At 43.1% G+C, this 27,729-nt stretch overlaps 1 protein-coding gene across 1 annotated transcript in view; it reads left to right on the forward strand.

Annotated features, from left to right (window-relative positions):
* LOC138663824 (zinc finger protein 773-like) overlaps positions 1-18,893 on the forward strand; it is a 33,027-nt gene extending 14,134 nt beyond the window's left edge. The window contains exon 7 of the mRNA XM_069750168.1: positions 17,764-18,893. Coding sequence (XP_069606269.1) covers positions 17,764-18,773 — 1,010 coding nt within the window. The 3' untranslated portion in view covers positions 18,774-18,893. The remainder of the gene's footprint in view (positions 1-17,763) is intronic.
* Positions 18,894-27,729: the final 8,836 nt, after the last annotated feature.

Genomic DNA, 27,729 nt, shown 5'->3' on the forward strand with positions numbered 1-27,729 from the left:
ACTCAGATCCTGCAGTGCCAGACGTGTCCCACTGCTTAAGCCAGTACATGTCCGGGCCCGTCTGAAGTTTGCTAGAGAGCATTTGGATGATCCAGAGGAGTTTTGGGAGAATGTCCTATGGTCTGATGAAACCAAACTGGAACTGTTTGGTAGAAACACAACTTGTCGTGTTTGGAGAAAAAAGAATACTGAGTTGCATCCATCAAACACCATACCTACTGTAAAGTATGGTGGTGGAAACATCATGCTTTGGGGCTGTTTCTCTGCAAAGGGGCTAGGACGACTGATCCGGGTACATGAAAGAATGAATGGGGCCATGTATCGTGAGATTTTTAGTGCAAACCTCCTTCCATCAGCAAGGGCATTGAAGATGAAACGTGGCTGGGTCTTTCAACATGACAATGATCCAAAGCACACCGCCAGGGCAACGAAGGAGTGGCTTCGTAAGAAGCATTTCAAGGTCCTGGAGTGGCCTAGCCAGTCTCCAGATCTCAACCCTATAGAAAACCTTTGGAGGGAGTTGAAAGTCCGTGTTGCCAAGCAAAAAGCCAAAAACATCACTGCTCTAGAGAAGATCTGCATGGAGGAATGGGCCAACATACCAACAACAGTGTGTGGCAACCTTGTGAAGACTTACAGAAAACGTTTGACCTCTGTCATTGCCAACAAAGGATATATTACAAAGTGTTGAGATGAAATTTTGTTTCTGACCAAATACTTATTTTCCACCATAATATGCAAATAAAATGTTAAAAAAACAGACTGTGATTTTCTGTATTTTTTTTTCTCAGTTTGTCTCCCATAGTTGAGGTCTACCTATGATGTAAATTACAGACGCCTCTCATATTTTTAAGTGGTGGAACTTGCACTATTGCTGACTGACTAAATACTTTTTTGCCCCACTGTATATATATATATATATATATATATATATATATATATATATATACATACATAATCATATTTAATCTGCCCACCAGGTATCACATGTGAAAAAACTCTATATTATTATCTCTTATAATTATTTGAGGAAGTGCAACCCCCACTTGAATAGGGAGGGAACTAAGGGTGCTGTCATGGGCCTCCGAAAAACGCTGCTACCAGTAAGTAGCTTAATGCTTTATTCAGACTCCCATGACAGCACCACGAGAGATTTACAGAGATGTAAGCTACCTTAGGGAGGGACTATAGCTTGCAGCACCCTTAACCCGAAGGTGAGATCTGAGGAGCACCCCAAGTCCAACCGATAGTGTTTGAAAAAGGTGGAAGGGGATGACCATGTGGCCGCCTTACATATCTGTTCGATTGATACTCCAGATCTCTCCGCCCAGGATTATGCCATGGCCCGGGTGGAATGTGCCCTCAGATTCTGCGGAGCCGGACCCCCACCTGCTGTATAAGCCAGAGAGATAGCCTCCCTAATCCATCTAGCTAGTGTGCATTTCGATACTCTATACCCTTTCCTAGGACCCTGAAAGGATAAGAATAGTGCATTATCTCTCTTCCAAGTATCAGTGACTGAGATTTAATGCAGAAGACATCTTCTGACATCTAAAGTATGGAGATTCTCTTCTTTAGAGTTAGAAGGATTAGGGAGAAATGATGGTAGAACTATTTCCTGAGACCTGTGGAAATGTGATGCTACTTTCGGCAAGTAAGCTGGGTCCGGCCTGAGGATTACCCATCCTGCAAGAATTCTGTATAAGGGGGAAGCCTGGAAAGTGCTTGGATATCTCCTACTCTACGTGCAGATGTTATCAATATCAGAAAAGCTGTTTTGAGGGATAGCATTTTTATTGAGGCTGATTGTAGGGGTTCGAAGGGCTCTTTTGTCAAAGATGAAAGGACTAGATTAAGATCCCACGGAACCGACATACTCTTATGTATGGGTCTAGCTCTACCAACGGCCTTAATAAACCTCGAAACCCAATAATTGTTGGCAATATTACAAGAACATAGGGCTCTCGGGGCTAAGACTTGTACTTTTAGTGTACTCGTGGAAAGATTTAATTCCAATCCCTTCTGCAGAAATTCTAGAATTTGGCGCATTGGCAAGCCCTTTTTATATCGAAGTCTGATATGGCTAGGAACTTTTTCCAAGTTCTAGAGTAGATCTTAGTTGTGACCTGCTTGCTACTCTTAAGAAGAATATCTACTAAATTCCGGGAGAAGCCTCTGTCTTTTAACAACGACCGCTCAAACTCCATGCCGTTAAATGGAGTCCCTTCACTTGTGGATGGCTGATCGGCCCCTGGCAGAGCAAGTCCGGAATGTCTGGAAGCACCCAAGGATCATCTACTGACATTGTCCTGAGCCATACGAACCAGGTCCTCCTGGGCCAGAACGGGACAATCAGTACTTTTGCCCCATCCTCCCTGATTTTCCTCACCACTAGAGGCAACAGGTTCAATGGCGGGAAAGCGTAGGCCAAATGAAAATCCCATTTTATCAGGAAGGCGTCCACTGCCAGAGGATTCTCCCTGGGATTCAAGGAACAAAATTTTCCCACTTTTCTGTTGCCTTTGTTGGCAAAGAGGTCTACCTCTGGTTGACCCCATTTGCGGACAATCAGATTGAAGATGTCCCTGTTTAAAGACCATTCGCCTTGCCTTAAGGCAGTGTTCCCCAACTCCGGTCCTCGAGAGCCACCAACAGGTCATGGTTTCAGGATCTCCTTTGTATTGCAAAGGTGATAATTGCATCACCTGGCCAGGCAAGCATTCAATCACATGTGCAATACTAAGGAAATCCAGAAAACAAGACCTGTTGGTGGCTCTCGAGGACCGGAGTTGGGGAACACTGCCTTAGGGTATTGCGGCTGAGAAAGTCTGCCTTTATATTTTCTTTTCCTCTGATGTGGAGCGCAGTTAAAGATAGAAAATGTGTTTATGCTGTCTGGAAAAGGCGTCAGAGCCTCGGAACGTGTTCCACCTTGATGATTTATATATGCCACCGCCACCTGGTTGTCCGAAAGGATCCTGACGTGGTGACCCTGTAGGTATATGAGGAGTTTTTCAACCGATAATTCAATGGCCATTAACTCCCTTTGGTTGGAAGAAGTCATTGTAAGGGAGTCCCATTGTCCCTGAACCACAATGTCACCCATGTGAGCCCCCCACCCTGAAGGGCTAGCATCTGTGGTTATCACTTGAGTTATATCTACTACCCAAGGAACACCTACAGCTAATTTATCCTTGTCTAGCCACCATCTAAGCGACCTAAGGGTTAATGGGTTTAATGTTATTTTTTCATGTAAGGACCCTCCTACGGCCCTATCATTCATCAAAGCATCTTTTTTAAGAGGTCTAGTGTGAAGCTGAGCCCACATGACAGCCGGAATACAAGATGTCTGGGACCCTAAAAGGGACATGGCCTGTCTAAGGGTCATGGTGGGTTTATCAATTCCTTTTAACACCAGATGCTGAATCTGAATTGATTTATGCGGGGGAAGATAGCACTGCTGGTTATCTGAATCCAACAGCAGACCTAGGAACTTTTGAACTTTTAGGGGCTGTAACCGAGATTTATCATCATTTATTATCCAGCCTAAATGTTCTAGCTTCCTCCTAGCCACCTCCCATTGCGATAGCCAATGATCTGCTGAATTCCCCACTATGAGAAAGTCATCTAAGTATGGGACAATGAGAATATTGGAATACCGTAAATGTGCCATAACCTCCGCAACTATTTTTGTAAATACTCTGGGGGCAGCTGATAACCCAAAGGGAAGTGCCGTATATTGAAAGTGGCGAACTATTGCCCCCATAAAAACCGCCACCCTTAAAGGGAACCTGTCACCCTGAAAATCACGGGTGATGTAAGCCCACCGGCATCAGGGGCTTATCTGCAGCATTCTGTAATGCTGTAGATAAGCCCCCGATGTTACCTGAAAGAGGAGAAAAATACGTTATATTATACTCACCCAGGGGCGGTCCCGCTGTTGGTCAGGTCGGATGGGCGTCTCTGGTCCGCTGCGGCGCCTCCCATCTTCATTACAAGACGTCCTCTTCTGATCTTCAGCCACGGCTCCGGCGCAGGCGTACTTTGCTCTGCCCTGTTGAGGGCAGACAAAGTACTGCAGTGCGCAGGTGCCGGGCCTCTGACCTTTCCGGCGCCTGCGCACTGCAGTACTATCGTCTGCCCTCAACAGGGCAGAGCAAAGTACGCCTGCGCCGGAGCCGTGGCTGAAGATCAGAAGAGGACGTCTTGTAATGAAGATGGGAGGCGCCGCAGCGGACCGGAGACGCCCGTTTGACCTGACCAGCAGCGGGACCGCCCCTGGGTGAGTATAATATAACGTCTTTTTCTCCTCTTTCAGGTAACATCGGGGGCTTATCTACAGCATTACGGAATGCTGTAGATAAGCCCCTGATGCCGGTGGGCTTACCTCACCCGCGATTTTCGGGGCGACAGGTTCCCTTTAAGAATTGTTGGAAATCCGCATGGATAGGTACATGATAGTAAGCATCTTTTAAATCCACTACTACCATGAAACAGTCTTTAAACAGCATCTTCATTGTTGAACTAATAGATTCCATTTTAACCCCTTCCCGACCTTTGACGCCACGTAGGCGTCATGAAAGTCGGTGCCATTCCGACCCATGACGCCTATGCGGCGTCATGGAAAGATCGCGTCCCTGCAGATCGGGTGAAAGGGTTAACTCCCATTTCACCCGATCTGCAGGGACAGGGGGAGTGGTAGTTTAGCCCAGGGGGGGTGGCTTCACCCCCTCGTGGCTACGATCGCTCTGATTGGCTGTTGAAAGTGAAACTGCCAATCAGAGCGATTTGTAATATTTCACCCATTATAACGGGTGAAATATTACAATCCAGCCATGGCCGATGCTGCAATATCATCGGCCATGGCTGGAAATACTAGTGTGCCCCCACCCCACCCCTCCGATCGCCCCCCCACCCCCCCGATCTGGCCGGTACACTGCTCCGGCTCCCCTCCGTCCAGTGCTCCGCTCCCCCCCGTGCTCGTGTCCGCTCCCCCCGTGCTCCAATCACCCCCCCGTGCTCCAATCACCCCCCCTGCACTCCGATCCACCCCCCCCCGTGCTCCGTTCCACCCCCCCGTGCTCCGTTCCAGCCCCCCCGTGCTCCGTTCCACGCCCCCCGCGCTCCGTTCCACCCCTCCCGCGCTCCGATTCCCCCCCCCCGTGCTCCGATCCCCCCCCCCCGTGGTCCCCCCCCACCCTATCATACTTACCGATCCAGCCGTGGTCCCGTCCGTCTTCTCCCGGGCGCCGCCATCTTCCAAAATGGCGGGCGCATGCGCAGTGCGCCCGCCGAATCTGCCGGCCGGCAGATTCGTTCCAAAGTGCATTTTGATCACTGAGATATAATCTATCTCAGTGATCAAAATAAAAAAAATAATAAATGACCCCCCCCCCCCTTTGTCACCCCCATAGGTAGGGACAATAAAAAAATAAAGAAATTTTTTTTTTCCACTAATGTTAGAATAGGGTTAGGGGTAGGGTTAGGGTTAGGGGTAGGGTTAGGGTTAGGGGTAGGGGTAGGGTTAGGGGTAGGGGTAGGGTTAGGGTTAGGGGTAGGGTTAGGGGTAGGGTTAGGGGTAGGGTTAGGGGTAGGGTTAGGGTTAGGGTTTCGGTATGTGCACACGTATTCTGGTCCTCTGCGGATTTTTCCGCTGCGGATTTGATAAATCCGCAGTGCTAAACCGCTGCGGATTTATGGCGGATTTACCGCGTTTTTTTCTGCGCATTTCACTGCGGTTTTACAATTGCGATTTTCTATTGGAGCAGATGTAAAACCGCTGCGGAATCCGCACAAAGAAGTGACATGCTGCGGAATGTAAACCGCTGCGTTTCCGTGCAGTTTTTCCGCAGCATGTGTACAGCGATTTTTGTTTCCCATAGGTTTACATTGAACTGTACACTCATGGGAAACTGCTGCGGATCCGCAGCGTGTGCACATACCTTTAGAATTAGGCTATGTGCACACGGTGCGGATTTGGCTGCGGATCCGCAGCAGTGTTCCATCAGGTTTACAGTACCATGTAAACATATGAAAAACCAAATCCGCTGTGCCCATGGTGCGGAAAATACCGCGCGGGAACGCTGCGTTGTATTTTCCGCAGCATGTCAATTCTTTGTGCGGATTCCGCAGCGTTTTACACCTGTTCCTCAATAGGAATCCGCAGGTGAAATCCGCACAAAAAACACTGGAAATCCGCGGAAAATCCGCAGGTAAAACACAGTGCCTTTTACCCGCAGATTTTTCAAAAATGGTGCGGAAATATCTCACACGAATCCGCAACGTGGGCACATAGCCTTAGGGTTAGGGTTGGAATTAGGGTTGTGGTTATGGTTAGGGGTGTGTTGGGGTTAGTGTTGTGGTTAGGGGTGTGTTGGGGTTAGTGTTGTGGTTAGGGGTGTGTTGGGGTTAGGGTTGTGATTAGGATTATGGCTACAGTTGGGATTAGGGTTAGGGGTGTGTTGGGGTTAGTGTTGGAGGTAGAATTGAGGGGTTACCACTGTTTAGGCACATCAGGGGTCTCCAAACGCAACATGGCGCCACCATTGATTCCAGCCAATCTCGTATTCAAAAAGTCAAATGCTGCTCCCTCACTTCCGAGCCCTGAAGTGTGCCCAAACAGTGGTTTACCCCCACATATGGGGTACCAGCATACTCAGGACAAACTGCGCAACAATTACTGGGGTCCAATTTCTCCTGTTACCCTTGTGAATCTAAAAAAATGCTTGCTAAAACATAATTTTTGAGGAAAGAAAAATGATTTTTTATTTTCACGGCTCTGCGTTGTAAACGTCTGTGAAGCACTTGGGGGTTCAAAGTGCTCACCACATATCTAGATAAGTTCCTTGGGGGGTCTAGTTTCTAAAATGGGGTCACTTGTGGGGGGTCTCTACTGTTTAGGCACACCAGGGGCTCTGCAAACGCAACGTGACACCCGCAGACCATTCCATCAAAGTCTGCATTTCAAAAGTCACTACTTCCCTTCTGAGCCCCGACGTGTGCCCAAACAGTGGTTTACCCCCACATATGGGGTATCAGCGTACTCAGGAGAAACTGGACAACAACTTTTGGGGTCCAATTTCTCCTGTAACCCTTGGGAAAATAAAAAATTCTGGGCTAAATAATTATTTTTGAGGAAAGAAAACGTATTTATTATTTTCACGGCTCTGCATTATAAACTTCTATGAAGCACTTGGGGGTTCAAAGTGCTCACCACACATCTAGATAAGTTCCTTTCAGGGTCTAGTTTCCAAAATGGGGTCACTTGTGGGGGGTTTCTACTGTTTAGGCACATCAGGGGCTCTGCAAACGCAACGTGACGCCCGCAGAGCATTCCATCAAAGTCTGCATTTCAAAACGTCACTACTTCACTTCCGAGCCCCGGCATGTGCCCAAACAGTGATTTACCCCCACATATGGGGTATCAGCGTACTCAGGAGAAACTGGACAACAACTTTTGGGGTCAAATTTCTCCTGTTACCCTTGGGAAAATAAAAAATTGCAGGCTAAAAGATCATTTTTGAGAAAATAATTTTTTTTTTTATTTTCATGGCTCTGCGTTATAAACTTCTGTGAAGCACTTGGGGGTTCAAAGTCCTCACCACACATCTAGATTAGTTCCTTTGGGGGTCTAGTTTCCAAAATGGTGTCATTTCTGGGGGATCTCCAATGTTTAAGCACACAGGGGCTCTCCAAACGTGACATGGTGTCCGCTAATGATTGGAGCTAATTTTCCATTTAAAAAGCCAAATGGCGTGCCATCCCTTCCGAGCCCTGCCGTGCGCCCAAACAGTGGTTTACCCCCACATATGGGGTATCAGCGTACTCAGGACAAACTGGACAACAATATTTGGGGTCCAATTTCTCCCATTATCCTTGGCAAAATAGGAAATTCCAGGCTAAAAAATCATTTTTGAGGAAAGAAAAATTATTTTTTATTTTCATGGCTCTGCGTTATAAACTTCTGTGAAGCACCTGGGGGTTTAAAGTGCTCAATATGCATCTAGATAAGTTCCTTGGGGGGTCTAGTTTCCAAAATGGGGTCACTTGTGGGGGAGCTCCAATGTTTAGGCACACAGGGGGCTCTCCAAACGCGACATGGTGTCCGCTAACAATTGGAGCTAATTTTCCATTCAAAAAGTCAAATGGCGCGCCTTCCCTTCCGAGCCCTGCCGTGTGCCCAAACAGTGGTTTACCCCCACATATGAGGTATCGGCGTACTCGGGAGAAATTGCCCAACAAATTTTATGATCCATTTTATCCTACTGCCCATGTGAAAATGAAAAAATTGAGGCGAAAATAATTTTTTTGTGAAAAAAAAGTACTTTTTCATTTTTACAGATCAATTTGTGAAGCACCTGAGGGTTTAAAGTGCTCACTAGGCATCTAAATAAGTTCCTTGGGGGGTCTAGTTTCCAAAATGGGGTCACTTGTGGGGGAGCGCCAATGTTTAGGCACACAGGAGCTATCCAAACGCGACATGGTGTCCGCTAACGATGGAAATAATTTTTCATTCAAAAAGTCAAATGGCGCTCCTTCCCTTCCGAGCCTTACCATGTGCCCAAACAGTGGTTTACCCCCACATGTGAGGTATTGGTGTACTCAGGAGAAATTGCCCAACACATTTTAGGATCCATTTTATCCTGTTGCCCATGTGAAAATGAAAAAATTGAGGCTAAAAGAATTTTTTTGTGAAAAAAAAGTACTTTTTCATTTTTACGGATCAATTTGTGAAGCACCTGGGGGTTCAAAGTGCTCACTATGCATCTAGATAAGTTCCTTGGGGCGTCTAATTTCCAAAATGGGGTCATTTGTGGGGGAGCTCCAATTTTTAGGCACACGGGGGCTCTCCAAACGTGACATGGTGTCCGCTAAAGAGTGGAGCCAATTTTTGATTCAAAAAGTCAAATGGCGCTCCTTCCCTTCCAAGCCCTGCTGTGCGCCCAAACAGTGGTTTACCCCCACATATGAGGTATCAGCGTACTCAGGACAAATTGGACAACAACTTTCGTGGTTCAGTTTCTCCTTTTACCATTGGGAAAATAAAAAAATTGTTGCTAAAAGATAATTTTTGTGACTAAAAAGTTAAATGTTCATTTTTTCCTTCCATGTTGCTTCTGCTGCTGTGAAGCACCTGAAGGGTTAATAAACTTCTTGAATGTGGTTTTGAGTACCTTGAGGGGTGCAGTTTTTAGAATGGTGTCACTTTTGGGTATTTTCAGCCATATAGACCCCTCAAACTGACTTCAAATGTGAGGTGGTCCCTAAAAAAAATGGTTTTGTAAATTTCGTTGTAAAAATGACAAATCGCTGGTCAAATTTTAACCCTTATAACTTCCTAACAAAAAAAAATTTTGTTTCCAAAATTGTGCTGATGTAAAGTAAACATGTGGGAAATGTTATTTATTAATTTTTTTGTGTCACATATCTCTCTGGTTTAACAGAATAAAAATTCAAAATGTGAAAATTGCGAAATTTTCAAAATTTTCGCCAAATTTCCGTGTTTATCACAAATAAATGCAGAATTTATTGACCTAAATTTACCACTAACATGAAGCCCAATATGTCACGAAAAAACAATCTCAGAACCGCTAGGATCCGTTGAAGCGTTCCTGAGTTATTACCTCATAAAGGGACACTGGTCAGAATTGCAAAAAACGGCAAGGTCTTTAAGGTCAAAATAGGCTGGGTCTTGAAGGGGTTAAAGGTATGTTTTACCAAAAAACTATTAAGGGACGTAAGATTTATAATGGTCGTAAAAGCTTTATCGGGTTTCTAGATAAGAAACAGAGGAGAGTAAAATCCCCTACCTCTTTCAGAATCTGGGATTTCTATCAGTACATTTTTCAGACATAAAGATGTGACTTCCGATTCTAACGCCGACTGTTCAATGGGAGAAGCACGCATGGGAGTAAGTTTAAAGCTATAACCTGATGTAACGCATCGCACCCAGTTACTATTCGTGATTTCTGACCATACTGCAGAAAAGGCCAACAACCTCTCCCCTACCAGTAACGCTAGTCATTGGTCTGGCTTCTTCCTTTACCTCGAGGAACGACGGAACATAAATCCCGTACCTCTTCTACGCCTTTCTTCCCCTCTAAATCGGTCCCTAGTGGGTGAAAATGTACGTTTTCTTCCCCAACCAAATCTTTTCTTGTTGAAGGGACGACGATAAGACGTGTATGGATTACCAGCATTCTCTAGTAATTCATCCAATGCTGGACCGAATAAATACTCTCCTTTGCTTGGAATGGTGCAGAGCTTTGATCTCGCCTGAATGTCCCCTGACCAGCATTTCAACCATAGGGCTCTTTTAGCAGCATTAGATAGACCTGCCGCTCTAGCCGCCATCTTCACTGAGTCGACAGACAGGCAGCGGCCTCCTGGATGACTGGTAGAGCATTTAACATAACGTCTCTAGAAGCACCTTCCTTTAACTGAGATTCTAACTGGTCCAGCCAGACCATCATTGATCTTGCTGTACAGGTTGATGGTACTGCGGGCCTTAAGGGACCAGCCGCCATTTCCCAGGCTCCCTTCAGGAAGGAATCTGCCTTTCTGTCAAGTGGATCCTTCTTTTCTTTCTCTTTTAATTTTTATATAGCGCTAACCTATTCCGCAGCGCTTTACATTTTGCACACATTATTATCACTGTCCCCGATGGGGCTCACAATCTAAATTCCCTATCAGTATGTCTTTGGAATGTGGGAGGAAACCGAAGTGCCCGGAGGAAACCCATGCAAACACGGAGATAACATACAAACTCTTTGCAGATGTTGTCCTTGGTGGGGTTTGAATCCTCAAAAGGCAGCGAAGCTCGTTTTGAGACTTTGGCCACCGCTGCATCTAGTTTAGGGGCCTTGTCCCAAGTATTGACTGCCAGATCGTCAAAAGGATATATACGCTTTAGAGCTGGTGGCAGGGAACCTTTCTTCTCAGGCTTCGTCCATTCCTTAAGAATAAGTTCCTGAATTTTTTCATTTAATGGAAAAGACCTACGTCTTTTTTGATCCAATCCACTGAACATCATCTCTTCCTTGGATAACTGCGCCTTGGGATCTGCAGTGCCCATCGTCCCCCTGACTGACTTGACTAATTTGTCAACTCTATCAAGAGGTAAACAAAAGCGGCCCGAATCTTCTACCGACGAGGAGGTCGAGGAACCTGAATCGTAGGAGCCTTAATTTCAATCATCACTCCCTGAAGAATGAAAGACCCGGGAATCTTTGGATTTTGAGGGTCCAGCTTGAGATAGGGACTTAAGACTCTGCTTAATTTCTGCCCTAATCATCTCCTTCAGGCTTGTCGCCATATTAGAAGATTCTTCCGCTACCTGAGGGAGTATAGTAAGGCAATGTAGTCTTCCTAATAAACCTATACAAAAACGCCCTCTAGGCCAACAGAGAACATACTTCTATGCCACAACATACACCTACAAGAAAGACACCCGCTATGGATATCTAGATAAGTATGTGGAATAGCTATATCAATTATTGTGCACAATGTAATTGTGCATAAGAACCATGCCAGAGATAGAGGTATAGAATCAATGCAAAAAATTTTATTAAACATTAAATATACAAGTAGACAAAAGTGAACAGGAGAAAAGCAGCTAAAAATAACCTATGTGCAAAGATGACAAGAGATGGTAACAGTTGCACTGATAAATAACACAAAAAATCCTGCTGTTGCACTGCACTGCCAAGACGTCACAGTAAGGCTACTTTCACACTAGCGTTAACTGCAATCCGTCACAATGCGTCGTTTTGCAGAAAAAACGCATCCTGCAAAAGTGTTTGCAGGATGCGTTTTTTCTCCATTGACTAACATTACGCGACGCATTGCGACGGATTGCCACACGTCGCAACCGTCGCGCGACGGTTGCGCCGTTTTTCGGTCGACCATCGGCCGCAAAAAACGTTCCATGTAACATTTTTTGCAGCCGACGGACCGTCTTTTCCGACCGCGCATGCGCGGCCGGAACTCCTCCCCCACCTCCCCGCACCTCACAATGGGGCAGTGGATGCGCTGAAAAGCAGCATCCGCTGCACCCGTTGTGCGGCGGAGGCAACGCTAGCGTCGGTAACCTCGGCCCGACGCACTGCGACGGGCCGGGCCCGACGCTAGTGTGAAAGAAGCCTAAATGGTCAAGAAGTCATAATGCAAAAAAAGTTATTTATGCAATGGCTGAATTGATTAACCTTAGAAGGCCTGCCACATAGTCAGTGGAGGGCATATTGCACGGTCCCTGAATAATTGATATAGCTATTCCACGTACTTATCTAGATATCCATAGCCGTTGTCTTTCTTGTAGGTGTAAATGTAGTCTTCCTAGTCTTAGGCCACTCCACCCCTCCCCTTTCCTGAGACCTCACCGTCTGCTGGATACAGGGGCCACATAATTTTTTCGGGCATGAATCTGGTAAGGGGACTCCACAGAGGGCGCATTCCTTGTGTTTAGCCTTACTGATACACTTCTTCCCCTAAAATAAATGATATGATCTCGTAGATCACTTACCGGTGGCTGCAGAGAAAAAAGATACCGGAATACGAGGGGGTTCCTTTCTGAATGATGCGTCCGACCTTTGCTTGGAGGAGCTTTTCCGACCGGAATCGTCACTTCTCCTGGCATGGTCCTTGGCTTTGGGCTTCTGACAAGTCTCCTCCGGCAGCAGGGTCTGCTGCTCATGGTCACTCTCCATCCTTACGCTTAATGCCAGAAGCAACAGTCCGAACCTGGAGCCTGCTTATATCCCCCTCTTCCGGTTCAGCAGATTTGCCTGGCGCTGCCCCTTGATTTGCTGCCCCCCAGGTGCAGGTGACAGGCAGGACCTGCCTTGCAATTACCGGTGGGCGCCACCATATTGGAGCCACCACGCATGCGCCGCAACCCCGACCCCGGAAACACACGCCGGCTGGGCCCCTAGACGTCACTGCGGCTCCCAGCGCTTCCTATGGGCGCCGAGAATAGCGCGGGACGCCCGGACAGACAGCAGTGTCCTGGACAGCCCCCCGGAATCGCCTCCCCACACCCTGGGAACACAGCGAGGGGCACATACTTACCTGGCGCCGGCTGGGGACAGACCGCTGGCCCACCGCTCCTTGCTGCCAGCATCACTGACGTGCAGCCCTGCCAGGACCACCGTGATGTCTCCAGCTCCACACCGGCTGAGGTAGGAGACCACCTCGCTACCTGAGTCGGCCGGTCGGCCTGGGCCTTCTGTAGGATCCAGTCTCTATAGGAACAGGAAACCAACTGATATGTGGGAGAGGTTCCGCCCTTTTGTATCTGTAGGTTTCCTGTTCCTGAAGGGCAGATCCCCTCTCTCGTGGTGCTGTCATGGGAGTCCGAATAAAATTACATTTCTACCACAAAAAAATTGCTTTAATCCCAAATATGACATTTTGACACTCGCAAATGTGTAAATACAGCTATACGGCGAGATTCAGAAGGGACGGAGCGCTGTTTGACTGTTGGAAAAAAATATTGTACAACACTTTGCGGAATCCATATACAGAGCTCCTAAATACCAGAATACTCCTTCATTGGAGTCCAGCTGTGTTTAATTAAAGTGATAGGACTTGATTTGTAAAGCCATATACCTGTGTATATAAGACCTCACAGCTCACAGTACATGTCAGACCAAATGAGAATCATGAAGTCAAAGGAACTGGCCAAGGAGCTCAGAGACAGAATTGTGGCAAGGTACAGAACTGGCCAAGGTTACAACAGAATTTCTCCAGTACTCAAGGTTCCTAAGAGCACAGTGGCCTACATAATCCATAAATGGAAGAAGTTTGGGACCACCAGAAGTCTTCCTAGCCCTGGCCATCCAGCCAAACTGAGTAATCATGGAAGAAGAGCCTTGGTGAGAGAGGTAAAGAAGAACCCCAAGATCACTGTGGCTGAGCTCCAGAGATGCAGTAGGGAGATGGGAGACAGTAACACAAAGTCAACTATCACTGCATGCTATGGGGTGTTTTTCAGCTGCAGGGACAGGATGACTGGTTGCCATTTAAGGAAACATGAATGCGGCCAAGTACAGAGAGATCCTGGATGAAAACCTCTTCCAGTGTGCTCTGAACCTCAGACTTGGCCAAAGGTTCACCATCCAACAAGACTATGACCCTAAGCACACAGCTAAAATAACAAAGGAGTGGCTTCAGAACAACTCTGTGACCATTCTTGACTGGCCCAGCCAGAGCCCTGACCTAAACCCAATTGAGCAGAGACCTGAAAATGGCTGCCCACCAACGTTCACCATCTAACCTGATGGAACTGGAGAGGATCTGCAAGGAAGAATGGCAGAGGATCCCCAAATCCAGCTGTGAAAAACTTGCTGCATAATTCCCAAGAAGACTCATGGCTGTGCTAGCTAAAAAGGGTGCTTCTCCTCAATACTGAGCTACAGGTCAGAATACTTACAACCATGTGATATTTCAGTTTTTCTTTTTAATTAAATTTGCTAAAATTTCTACATTTCTGTTTTGCATTGTGGTGCAATGTGTATATTAATGAAAAAAAAGAACTTTGTTTCATTGCAGCCATTTGGTAAATTAAAAAAAGAGTGAAAAATTCAAAGGGGTCTGAATACTTTCCGTACCCACTGTACATTATGCCCATTTTCGGCTTCTGCAGACATGGACCCCGTAAATAATGCGACTCATCGCTACCGAAATGCAAAATATGTAGGCGCTAAATGTGGTTTAGGCACACTATGGGGCTCAGAAGAGAGAGGGGCATTTATACTTGGGAGCTCAGAATTCCCAGGATTTCTTTTGGGGGGCGAGGAGCCATATCACTTTTCCGGAGGCTTTGTGCTACCAGTAATGTGGAAGCCCCTATATTTCTATTGACAGATGACGGACCTGAGTGGGGATTTGCTTTTTTTTTGTCGATTGAGTTGAAGCTTTTATGAGGAACATTTTACATAACATGTGGGATCACATTTATCTGGACTTCTACACCTAGCACTTACATCGGGAATTCCATCTAAATCTACGAATGATGGGATTTAGATTAAACCACTGGGGGATCCACTTACTATAATGAGGCAGCAGAGTTACTCTTTACTCCGTCTGGCCTCTGTTCAGTGGTGTCTTTTCAGAGGTTCAGAAAACTTTGGCCAAATGTACTTTTATGTACACGTCCGGCGTCCAAAGTGACTCCCATCTGCCTCGTTAAAAGAGATCTTCCACTTCTTTTGCACAATAAAAACTATTTTATAGAAAAAATAATTGTTTTTGCATCGCTAAATTCTGAGAGCTAAAACGTTTTTATTTCTCCTCTAATGGAGGTTTATAGTGGTTTGTTTTTTTGTTGGACAATATGTCTTTACTGATATCAGTCTTATTTAACGTATTTTTCATACTAAAAGACACACCTTTTTCCTCCAAAAAATGTGGAAGAAAATGGAGGGTGTTTCATATAGTCTGGATGTACCTGCTCTGGCTGTGGTGGGGAGGTGGGGGAGCAGCGGTTCACAGAAGGCAGGAGCCGGCGACTACGGCTAACTTCTGTGCCCACTGCTAAAGAGAAATTAATATTCACTCGATCCACATCCATGGGGGGAAAGCAGTGAATATTCATTGCTCTTTAGTAGCGAGCACAGTGTTAGCCGCAGCAGCTGGCTTCTTGCAACTGCCGGGTGTTCGTGTGTGCCTCCTACTTAAGGCAATAAATATTCACTGCTCTCCACTCCCATAGGCGTAGAATGTAGTGAATATTCATTCCCTTTAGTAACGACTCACGTGAAAGCCGGGCAGCTGCAGAAAGCTGGTGGCTGCGGATAACACTGTGCTCGCTACTAAGGAGCAATGAATATTCACTACTTTCCATAGTCCTGGCCATGAAGAGCAGTGACTATTCTGACAGCTGTCCTCTGCTTGTAAGCAGCACATGACGTCCCTGCCATGCTCTGCTTACAAGCATACCAGGCTAGGCATAAGGGGGCCATGCATACCAGGACAGGGATGAGGAGGCATGCATACCAGGATGGGGATGAGAGGGCAATGCATACCAGGATGGGGATGAGGGGGCCATTCATACCAGGATGGAGATGAGGAGGCCATGCATACCAAGATGGGGATGACGGGGCCATGCATGCCAGGATAGGGATGGGGGGCCATGCATGCCAGGATAGGGATGAGGGGGCTATGCATACCAGGATAGGGATGACAGGGCCATGCATATCAGGATAGGGATAAGGCGGCATGCATATCAGGGTAGGGATGAGGGGATATTAAATACAGAATTGACCAAATTTTTTGCTTCAATTTTTTATTTAATTTCCTCTAAAATCTAGGTGCGTCTTATAGTCTGAAAAAATACGATACATTCGACTTTTTTATCTCATTTTATTCAACTTTTTTGGCAGTATGTTGCAAAGCATAGTTTTTTTGCCACATTTTTTAATTTTTTTATAGAGTTCACTGAAGAGGTTAAATAGTGTGATAGTTTTACAGATTACAGATCTGGTTGTTCCAGATGCGGTAATTCCAAATATGTGTATTATTTTGTATTTTGTAACGCAGCCACCACCTCCAGTAAGCAACAAGCAATAAGACGTATGGATTATAAGAAGCACCACCAATTTATTAAAAACTTTTTTTTTCCTATTTTTCTCCTCAAAATTTGGGGTGCGTCTTACAAGACAAAAAATACGGTAACTAAATTATTTTCAATTTCACAAAGAGAAAGAGAAAAATTAGACCTCATAGTTTATTTTGCAACTTCTTTTGAATAGGACAAAATGTTACTGCTTGGGCACACGGCAGGGCTCTGAAGGGAATTAGTGCCATTTGGCTATTTGAATTAAGATTTTGCTAGAATAGTTTGTCACCACTATTTACAGATCACCTACGGTGACAGAACGGCAGAAAAACAGAACAGCTCATAAAGTTGACTCAATTGTTCTCAGTCAATTCATCTATAGGAGTAGTGACTATTTTGACTCCACAGGTATTCTCTGGAAACTAGCATGTAGTGGATGTTGGAGAGTGAAAATTGCTAATATACCATTTTAGTGTACAATTAATGGTGCCCAGCTTGTGCTTCTTGAGACACACACACTGTAAATGTTTAAGTGGGTTCTTCCCAGTAAACATCTGGACGCTAACAGTGTTCAGGCAAACTGCAGGACTCAGAAGCGCGGGGGACATTTGGCTTTGAACGCACAAATTTTGCTGGACTGGTTCATGGAAGCCATGTTGAGTCCTCGATCTATTTTATTTATTTATTATGCTTTGCTTATATAGTGTTATCGTATACATTGTTATTGCTGTCCTTAATGGGGCTCAAAACCTAAATTCCCTATCAGTATGTGTGTGGGGACAAACTGGAGAACCCATAGGAAATCCAAACGAACACGGGGAGAACATACAAACTCCTTGCAGTTGCTATCGTGCTGTCCTTCCAGGAGTCCTCCATTTACTAATAATGTGGAAATCCTCTATTTTTCCATTGACAGATGGTGAATGTAGATGCAGTCTTGTTTGTTTTGGGGGGGTGGACTCAAAGTTTTTTACTGATATTTTGTGCTATTTTGGAGACTTATTATTGCAATATTTGCAAGGAATCATGAACAAAGGGGGTCAAATCTATTACTCTACTTGTTTCTGCCCTGAGGTTTTTTCTTGGATTGTGCATAGTTTTTGTCTTAGTAAATTAATTTAGCTAAATAACGTCAACATAAGTTTTTATGGATATTTTAAAATTTATTTCAGGATATTTTACTTAAAAATAATCTTTATTCTTCACAGATAACTGCGCCAGAAGATCAGAGGGACAACTGACATCTTCAGTTTTTAAATCTGATGACCTTAATATCACACAAGATATAGCTGACATTTATGCCACTATTCCAGAAATACCAACATCTTTTCACAGCAAAGATCTATCATTTGATAATTATAAACAGGCCCTATATTCTGATTCACTTAGCCAAAATTTAGAGCTTCTAAGACAAGAAAGAGTTCACACAGGGGAGCAGTCATATGCATGTTCACAATGTGGTAAATGTTTTGTAAATAAGTCAAAACTTGTTACACATCAAAGGACTCACACAGGTGAGAAGCCATTTTCGTGTTCAGAATGTGAGCAATCTTTTGCAGATAAATCAAATCTTATTACACATAAGAGAAGCCACACAGGGGAGAAGCCATATTCATGTTCAGAATGTGAGAAATGTTTTGCCAGGAAATCACATCTTTTTACACATCAGAGAACTCACACTGGCGAAAAGCCATATTCATGTTCAGCATGTTGGAAATGTTTTGCACATAAATCACATCTTTTTATACATCAGATAAGTCACACAGGAAAGAAGCCATTTTCATGTTCAGAATGTGGCAAATTTTTTGCATATAGATCAAGTCTTGTTACACATCAGAGAAGTCACACAGGAGAGAAGCCATTTTCATGTTCAGAATGTGAGAAATGTTTTTCCAAGAAATCACATCTTTTTACACATCAGAGAACTCACACAGGAGAGAAGCCATTTTCATGTTCAGAATGTGAGAAATCTTTTGCACTTAAATCAAATCTTGCTGCACATCAAAAAACTCATACAGGGGAGAAGTCCTTTTCATGTTCAGAATGTGGGAAATGTTTTACACATAAATCATATCTTTTAGCACATTGGAGAACTCACACAGGGGAGAAACGATTTTCATGTTCAGAGTGTGGCAAATATTATACCAACAAAAGGAGTCTTACTAAACATCAAATATCTCACAGAGAGAGAAGTCCTTCTCATACCTACAAGGTATGAAATATTTTACTCCAAAATCACGGAGAAACCATGTATTTTTTACAAACTGTACAATAAAACACATAGCAGAGAGTCAAAATAATCAGATAAGTCACACAGGGGAGAAGCCATTTTCATGCTCAGAATGTGAGAAATGTTTTGCCAAGAAATCACATCTTTTTACACATCAGAGAACTCGCACAGGTCAGAAACCATTTTCATGTTCAGAATGTGGGAAACCTTTTAATCAGGTATTACATCTTATTAATCACCAGAGAAATCACATAGAGAAGAAACCATTTTCATGTTCAGCTTGTGAGAAATATTTAACCAACAAAAGTAGTCTTACTAAACATCAAATATCTTACAAAGGGAGAAGTCATTCTAATACTTTGGTGGGAAATATTTTACTCAAATCATATTTTGTTTATAGAATCATAGAATGTTAGAGTTGGAAGACACCTCAAGGGTCATCATGTCCAACTCCCTGCTCAATGCAGGATTCACTAAACCATCTCAGATGTCTGTCCAGCCTCTGTTTGAAGACTTCCATGGCAGGAGAACTTGCCACCTCTCATGGCAGCTTGTTCCACTCATTGATCACCTTCACTGTCAAAAAGTTTTTTCTAATATCTGATCTGTATCTTCTCCCTTTCAGTTTCATTCCATTGCTTCTCATGTTTCCATGTGCAAAAGAGAATGATGATCCCTTTACAATGTGACATCCCTTCAGATATTTGTAGACAGCTATTAAGTCTCTGCTTAGCCTTATTTTTGCAAGCTAAACATTCCCAGATCCTTTAACTGTTCCTCATAGGGCAAACCACAAGGTTCCCGAGTACATCTCCAGATCTCGGGATCCGATGTGCGTCGGATGCGACCCTCTCGTTATCTCGTGGGCCCAATTCCAGATGCCATATCTGTTTCTAGTCCTGCATCAGGACAAAGTGGTCCTTCGTCCGGTTTCTTCTTTCCTACCAAAGGTAGTTTCGGCTTTTCACATCAATGAGGACATTGTCCTCCCTTCCTTCTGCCCTTCACCCGGTTCATCCCTTGGAGAAGTCTCTTCACAAGTTGGATGTGGTCAGGGCTATTCGGATTTCTCTCGCCAGAACTGCCTCCTTTCGTCAGGCCAATCCTCTGTTTGTCGTTTTGGAAGGGCGTCGAAAGGGGCTCCCCGCCTCCAAATCCACAATTGCTCGTTGGATCCGTTCGGCGGTTCTGGAGGCATACCGTGTCCAAGACAAACAGCCTCCTTCGGGGGTGAAGGCTCACTCTACCCGGGCTGTGGGAGCTTCCTTGGCAGTTCGTCACCAAGCTTCGGCCTTGCAGGTTTGCAAGGCTGCAACGTGCTCATCCATTCACACCTTTGTCAAATTCTACAAGGTGCATACTCAGGCTTCTGCGGACGCGATCCTGGGTAGGAGAATACTGCAGGCGGCGGTTTCTTATCGGCCAACCTAACTCCTCTTTTTTCTACAGAATTTCCCGCCATAGGGACTGCTTTTGGACATCCCATGGTTACGTGTGTCCCCAATGAGGCGAGAAAGAAAGAGGGATTTTTGGTTCTTACCGTAAAATCTCTTTCTTGGAGCCTTCATTGGAGGACACAGCACCCTCACTTGAAGTTGTACCGTGTTGGTCAGCGGGCCGTTGTTGTGGGTTGGTACATAGGTTGAGTTTTATATTACCTGTTTCCTACTACTGATTTTGCACCAACTGAGTTGACTGGTGCCTGTCAGAGGGTGTATACTGCCGGGGAGGAGTTACTTCTTCTTTATTTGCATAGTGTCAGCCTCCTAGTGACAGCAGCATACACCCCATGGTTACCTGTGTCCCCCAATGAAGGCTCCAAGAAAGAGATTTTACGGTAAGAACCAAAAATCCTTCTTTAAGATGTTGAACTTCATCTCTAGATAAAGTAATATTAAGGACCTCCGATTTACAATAATTCACTTTAACCCTGCTGTTCTGTTCGGTCTGGGGAGACCTATTTTGAACTTTGGTATTTTTTGGGGTGTTCAAGATGCGGTTCTGAAACTTGTGGTTGATTGACTTAAATGAGGATGGGTCGGTCGGCCACGGGTTTCAGAGCCGCATCTTGAATATTTTAAAGAATATTGAAGTTCAAAGTCGGTCATTTTTGACCAACAGAACAGCAGGGTTAAAATTACTAAGATGGCCAAATGTCTCAAATTCTTTGACAATGGAGGGGAAGGAAATGTGAGGCTATGATATAAACATGAGGAGGTCATCTGCATATAAGGCCAATTTACAATGACTTACACCAAATGGAATACTGTGAATGCTGTGGTTCTTTCTAATATCTATTGCCAGATGTTCCATTATCAATACATACAAGAGAGGGGGGACAGAGGACACCCCTGCCGTGTACCGTTGTTGATGTGGATAGGGGAGGACCGGAACCCATTAACCCCAGCTGATGGGCTCCTATATAGAGTGAGAATCTTCTCAATAAATTTGGCGCCCAGGCCCAATTGATGCCAAGTGCAAAGAAGCCGACATGAAGCTCCAGCTGACCCGGTCGAAGGCCTTCTCCACGTCAACCGAAAGCAAACATAACGGGAGCGATCTGGACCTCTCCCGAGCCATCAGGAGAAGATATTCATACGCATTATCTCTGACCTCCCAGCCCTTGACAAACCCTACTTGATCTGTATGAATAACCCCTGGTAACAAAGGCGCCAACCTTTTTGCCTATTTTGATGTCCACATTAATCAAAGAGATGGACCTATAATTGCAAATTAACAATGGATTCTTCCCTGGTTTTGGTAAAATGCTAATGTGGGTGTCCAGGGACTGGAGCATGAATGGAGATCCCTCTGCTCGCTAAATACGTTATAAAATTTTGAGTGATTTATTAATGACCGCAATCTCTTCCTCTGAAAAGTCCGCAAGTTTTGATCACGGTCATTTGGATGTTTTGGGTTGTCATTATGATTTGAAAAGAGAAAACACAGTAGTTTGACAATAAATGGCTTCACCCAACCACTAGCCATGAGTGGAGAAAAAGTTTTGGTGTTATCGTTCATATTCTCTAAAAAAAAAAAAAAGGCCAAGAAAGCAAAAATTCTGTCAGGGTATGTAAACTTTTGAGCACAACTGTATATGTGGTTTTTTTAATGAACTATTACAGGTTACATTTTAATATATCTTATAAGTACAGGGCTTTTGAGGTGAAATATTGCTAGACCTCCCATTAAACTTCCCAAAAAATACCAAACATTTCCTCCTCGATCTTCCTAAATCCCAATTTCCGTGATCAGCCATTCATCAATCACTTTCAATCCACAATCTCCGTTTGTGAACAAACATCTTTAAAAGTAACCTGTCTGCAGGATTATGTACAGTAACCTACAGACAGTGTCAAATTGGTACCCTTATACTGATTAAAATGATACCTTGGTTGATGAAATCCATCTCGTGGGTGTTGTTTAAAATGTACTTTCAGTTTTGAGTTAATGAGATGCTCGTGATCCTGGGCGGGGTTGTCGTGGTGGGGGTTAATGTGGTGCTCTGAGAGATCAGTGATAAAGACCCCGCCAACAGGCCCGCCCCCGAAGCACGACCATATCATTAACTCAAAACTGAAAATAGGGATTAAACAACAACCACAAGACGGATTTCATCGACAAAGGTATCCTTTTAATCAGTATAATGGCGCCAGCCTCACAGTGTCTGTAGGTTACTGTTAACAATCCTGCTGACAGGTTCCCTTTTAACTTTTCTATACGACAATAATAAATATGTTCATATTAAAATATTATGTACATATATGATCCATTCCTCCTTTGTTGGAATATCTGGTGTGATCCATTCCAATTCCTCTCCCCATCTCACTAATCTCAATCCATAATGAATGGGTAAGATTATATATACAGCGACCACTGTACAGAAGTATTAGGGCTACAGCATACATCAGACAAGGTTCTCATATTGAGGCAGATTCTATTATTCGCTAACGCTCTTTATATGAAGATGATCAGTGTCTCTTTATACCGACTAGAGAAGCTCCAGGGACAAAGACACCATCTTGTACTAACAAGCTGGACGCCAGTCCCGGAGTAATCCGCCATATTCTCTCATTTTTGGCTCTAGCATTTCTTTTAGAATAAATCACTTTAGCATACAGCCCTGTAGTAATGACCTTGTTAATCACGTTTTGTAAGAGGGTTTGTCTAAATCCATCTAAATGTTATCAATTTATGTGCAAGACACAATAAATGTCCTTCGCGGGCAGGGTCCTCACTCCTCCTGCACCAGTTATGACTTGTATTGTTTAAGATTATTGTACTTGTTTTTATTATGTATACCCCTCCTCACATGTAAAGCGCCATGGAATAAATGGCGCTATAACAATAAATAATAATAAACGTCCTACTGCAGTTTTACCGTGTGTGTCCAGTATCCATTCTTCCACATACCCTACTAAAAAAAACTTGCAGTCTCCAGACAAACCTGCCGGGTATGATTATACAATTGTAATAATTTTACTCCATAAAAATCTATTCTGAGCAACGAAGGTGTGTTGTACCTGAATATATTGACAAAAACCTCTATGAGGGAGGTTAAATTCCTCCTCAAAGGAAAGGTCAGGACAACCAGAGCGCAGATGAATGATCTTCTGCTAAACAGAAGAAGATGTTATCAAGGGGCTGGCTGTTGCTAGAAGCCAGGAGCAGGCCATTCCCCTCATCTGTGATGTAACATCCCAGAATGGAGGGTGACCACAGTATAGCACCTTCCCTGTCATTGTGAATAGCAGATGTCAGGATTAAAATCAGAGCTATAAATTTCAGCACTTTTTTTTTTTTAATAAATTTCTTTCTAAAGTTTGTTAAAAGGGAATACAAATACAAATGTGAACACCGGGTACTAGTTGTGCCACAATTAGTAGGTAAAACAGTATTTCCAAAACATTTGGAAATAAAATGAAAGAAGTAAACGCAATTCAGGTAGAGTCGCTGGTAGTACCTTGGTTTTTATGCAGTAAGAAAGAAGAAAATTATGCGGCACTCACCCCGAATTAGCTGTGAAGATTGTGATCTTTATTGGAGAAAAATGAAGATTACATCCATCAGGACATCAGGTACATGAGAGGGTGCGGTGTAGGAGCACGGACGACAGCCGTTTCGCACACACAGGTGCTTCGACGGGTCCAGGTAGTAGATTACAATACGTCATTTCCTTTTAAAGGATATCTGACATATAGGTATAATTAGAAACGTGAACTTAATGAACTAAACAATGTGAAAAAACTGTGAATGTGACTAAATTAAATATAAATAATCTACATGCAGACTAACAATTTTCTGGAGAATACAATAATATTATAACCATATTGTTATTTACAGAAATCATCTGAAAAATCAATTTTAACATTTTGACCAATACTATTGCCTGTAAGGAATTTTATAAAAATACGGACATATCGAGTCGGTCGTTTAAGCCAATGGGTCCCTGTGCGTTAGCATTAAGGATCCATTTGGCTTCTTTTTGTAAAAGAATCTTCTTTTAATCCCCTCCCTTTGCAGGGTATGGAACGATTTCTATGCCAGCAAAGCTAAGTGAATCTGGGTTAGCGTCATGTTTTTCTCTAATGTGCTGAATTAATCTTAAGCACCCTTTTCCCGACGTAATAGAGTTATAATGCTCTTTAAAACGCATAATCAGAGGTCTAATTGTTTTACCTATATAAAAATATCGGCACGGGCAGAACAGTACATAAATCACGAACTTGCTTTTACAAGAGATAAAATCTGTTACAACATGAGTAATAGAACCTATTTGGAGTGGATTTTTTGTAACATGTAGGTAACAAAACCTACAATTGCCGCATCTATGGTTACCGGCTGGAGTATTACAAGTGAGCCAAGTATTACTGTGTGCAATCAATCTGTTATGCACCAATAAATCTGATAAATTGTGAGCACGTCTATATGCAAATCTTGGAGTATGCTTATGGATCGATGCAAGATCTTTATCTGTCTGCAATATGTGCCAGTTTTTGCGGACCGAGGCATGAATCACTTTATCTAAATTGCTGTGTCTAAAACAAAAAGAAAAATTATTATTCTCTTCATTATCCAACTTAGATTTGCTTTCTCTTTTTCTATTCAAGAAATTTTGTTGGGTAAATTTACTAATTCGGGTTTCAGCTTCCTCTAATATTTGTGTAGGGTAACCTCTCATTTTTAAACGAGATTTGAGTTCATTGATCTGCTCATTAAATACCATATTATTATTAATTTTCCGTAATCTCACCATCTGACTATACGGTAACCCCTTTTTTGTATGGAGCGGGTGAGCACTCTCAAAATGCAGTATATTATTAGTTGCAGTTTGTTTTCTAAACACCTTGGTCAATATATCACCTTCAACAATCTCTATTTTAACATCTAGATATTCAAGGTTGTCATATCCATAACACGAAGTGAATTTCATATTATAATCATTAGAAATATTAAGATGTTCGACAAAGTTATTCAATTCTGTTTCACTGCCATCCCATATTATCATGATGTCATCCACGAATCTGGTATAGAAGCGAATATGCTTAATGAACGGATTATTAATATTATTGACATATGCTTCCTCAAAAACTGCTAAGAAAAGATTGGCGTATGTACATGAAGTGGGCGTACCCATTGCAGTTCCAGTGACTTGAGTATACCATTTATTCATAAATTTAAATGAATTATTAGATAAAATAAAATCTAAACTTTCCAGGATAAATGAAATGATATCAGAATCCACACCTCTTTTTAGTAAGATACTATGAATCGCTTGTATACCTTTCTCCTTGGGGATGCGGGTATATAGATTCACTACGATGTTAGGGCAAATGTAGGTTGCCAATTTATCTCCTTGAGGGCTACCACCAGGTCACCGGAGTCCTTAATATATGATGGAATAGAATATAATAATGGTTTTAATAACCAATCGATGTATTGGGACAAACTTTCAGTAACTGAGTTTATACCAGAAATTATAGGTCGACCTGGTGGTTCTCTCAAGTCTTTGTGAATTTTAGGTATACTATACCAGTACGGGAATTGTGGATGTTCAGGTAAAAGGCTTTCAGCTCTTTTTTTAGGCAACACTCCTTTTTCGACATATTTTTTTAATAACGATCTTAGTTTTATTATATATTTATGTGTGGGATTATTAGGGAGTACTTCATAAGTCGACCGGTCGTTTAGCTGCGAAAGGGCTTCTGTAATATAATAATCTCTGTCCAAAATAACAATATTACCCCCCTTATCGGCTCTCCTGATAACGACATTGTCCCAACTCTGCATTTCTTTGAGTGCCGACAACTCTTTGCTGCTCAGGTTTTTAGTGGGAGTTTTATACAGAATTGTTTCCACGTCTTTAATGACTAAGTCTTGGAAAAGGTCGATGACGTTACCAGGAGAGACAGGGGGGATAAACCGGGATTTCATACCGCCCATGAATGGTTTTCTTGAAGGGACACACATAGTATCAGTGGATTGTGCTTCAAATGAATCATTTAACCCGAGTAATAAATCTGTATCATTCTTGTCCATATCAACTTCTGGTGGACATATCATAAAACCTAAGGGTCCTATCGTATTATCTGATGGTATCGCGGGACACATTTCTGTTTGAGAACCACAGCTATTTGTTGCCTGTTTTTTATCCTTCTGATAGTATTTATAAAGATGGAGCGTTCTTACACCTTTAAACAAGTCTATTTTAAAGTTGGTTAAGTCAAATGATTCTGGAAGGCAGTAATTTAAACCTTTTGATAATAAGGAGATGTGATCAGTTTTTAATGTTCTTTTAGATAAATTCACTATCTGTAGATCATCTTTAGGACTTTCATCTTTAGGACTTTCATTCTCTGCATTTGACCCATTTATTTCCTCCAAGAGACTTGCTTGCGCTTTTTCTTTGCGGTTGCATTTTCCTCTCCCTCGTCTGATCTTTCCTCTAAAGGGGATACTCCATCAGGTTTACGCGGAGTGGTGAAATTGATTTCACCTGTATCCTCTGCCGCACTTGAGTCAGAATCAGTAATCCAGCCATCTTGTTTCTTTTTCTTATAGGTTTTGCCACCTTTAAAAGTGCGGTTTTTATTATAAAATGGTGATTGTTTTTTATTTTTATTCCATTTAAACACTATCCCCATGTCATAATCGTTCTTATCTCTTAAGAATTTTTCTTTCTTTTGCTGTTTGATTTCGATTTGTAGTAGGGTTAATTTTCTTTCCATTTTATTAATAAAGCTTTTATTATGTATATCCGTTACTCGCGATGAAAGTTCTATCTTGGCTTTTTCTAATTCTTTGCAAAGCTGTGTATATTCCTTTTCGTTTTGAGAAATGACCAAGAGCAACAAACTGCGGGAACATTGTAAATGAATTTTTTCCCATTCTTCTTGGAACAATGTATCATTTTGGAATTGAGAAATTTCTTTAAAAACACGTAACCCTCTTGGCACTCGATTACAGTCAATATATGATTTAAGTGATTTGATAGTCCAAAACAAACGCATTTCCTTTTCGGCAAGCGTATATATCTTGGTTTCCAAGCTTTTAGTACTAATTACTTGAAGTTCATCTCTCAGATTGCAGTCTTCAAAAAACTCCACCGCACCCTCTCGACCTGCTAAAATACCTTGCTTCTCCAAACCTGTATGATCACTAGCGTCCATATTCTCATCCATAATCTCAAGAAAAGTCCTGCTTGTTTGGAGACGTTCTACTCTAGTGCCGTTCTGCTCCCTATACTATTACGATTATTCATCTACCACTATTATTGAACTGAGCACAGAGTGTTGAGACGTTTTAGAGATTAGTATTTAATCTCGTTTATTAAGGACTTTTCCTGAGATTATGGATGAGAATATGGACGCTAGTGATCATACAGGTTTGGAGAAGCAAGGTATTTTAGCAGGTCGAGAGGGTGCGGTGGAGTTTTTTGCAGACT

The sequence above is a fragment of the Ranitomeya imitator genome, chromosome 2 (assembly GCF_032444005.1).
Source record: "Ranitomeya imitator isolate aRanImi1 chromosome 2, aRanImi1.pri, whole genome shotgun sequence".
NCBI classification, from domain to species: Eukaryota; Metazoa; Chordata; class Amphibia; order Anura; family Dendrobatidae; genus Ranitomeya; species Ranitomeya imitator.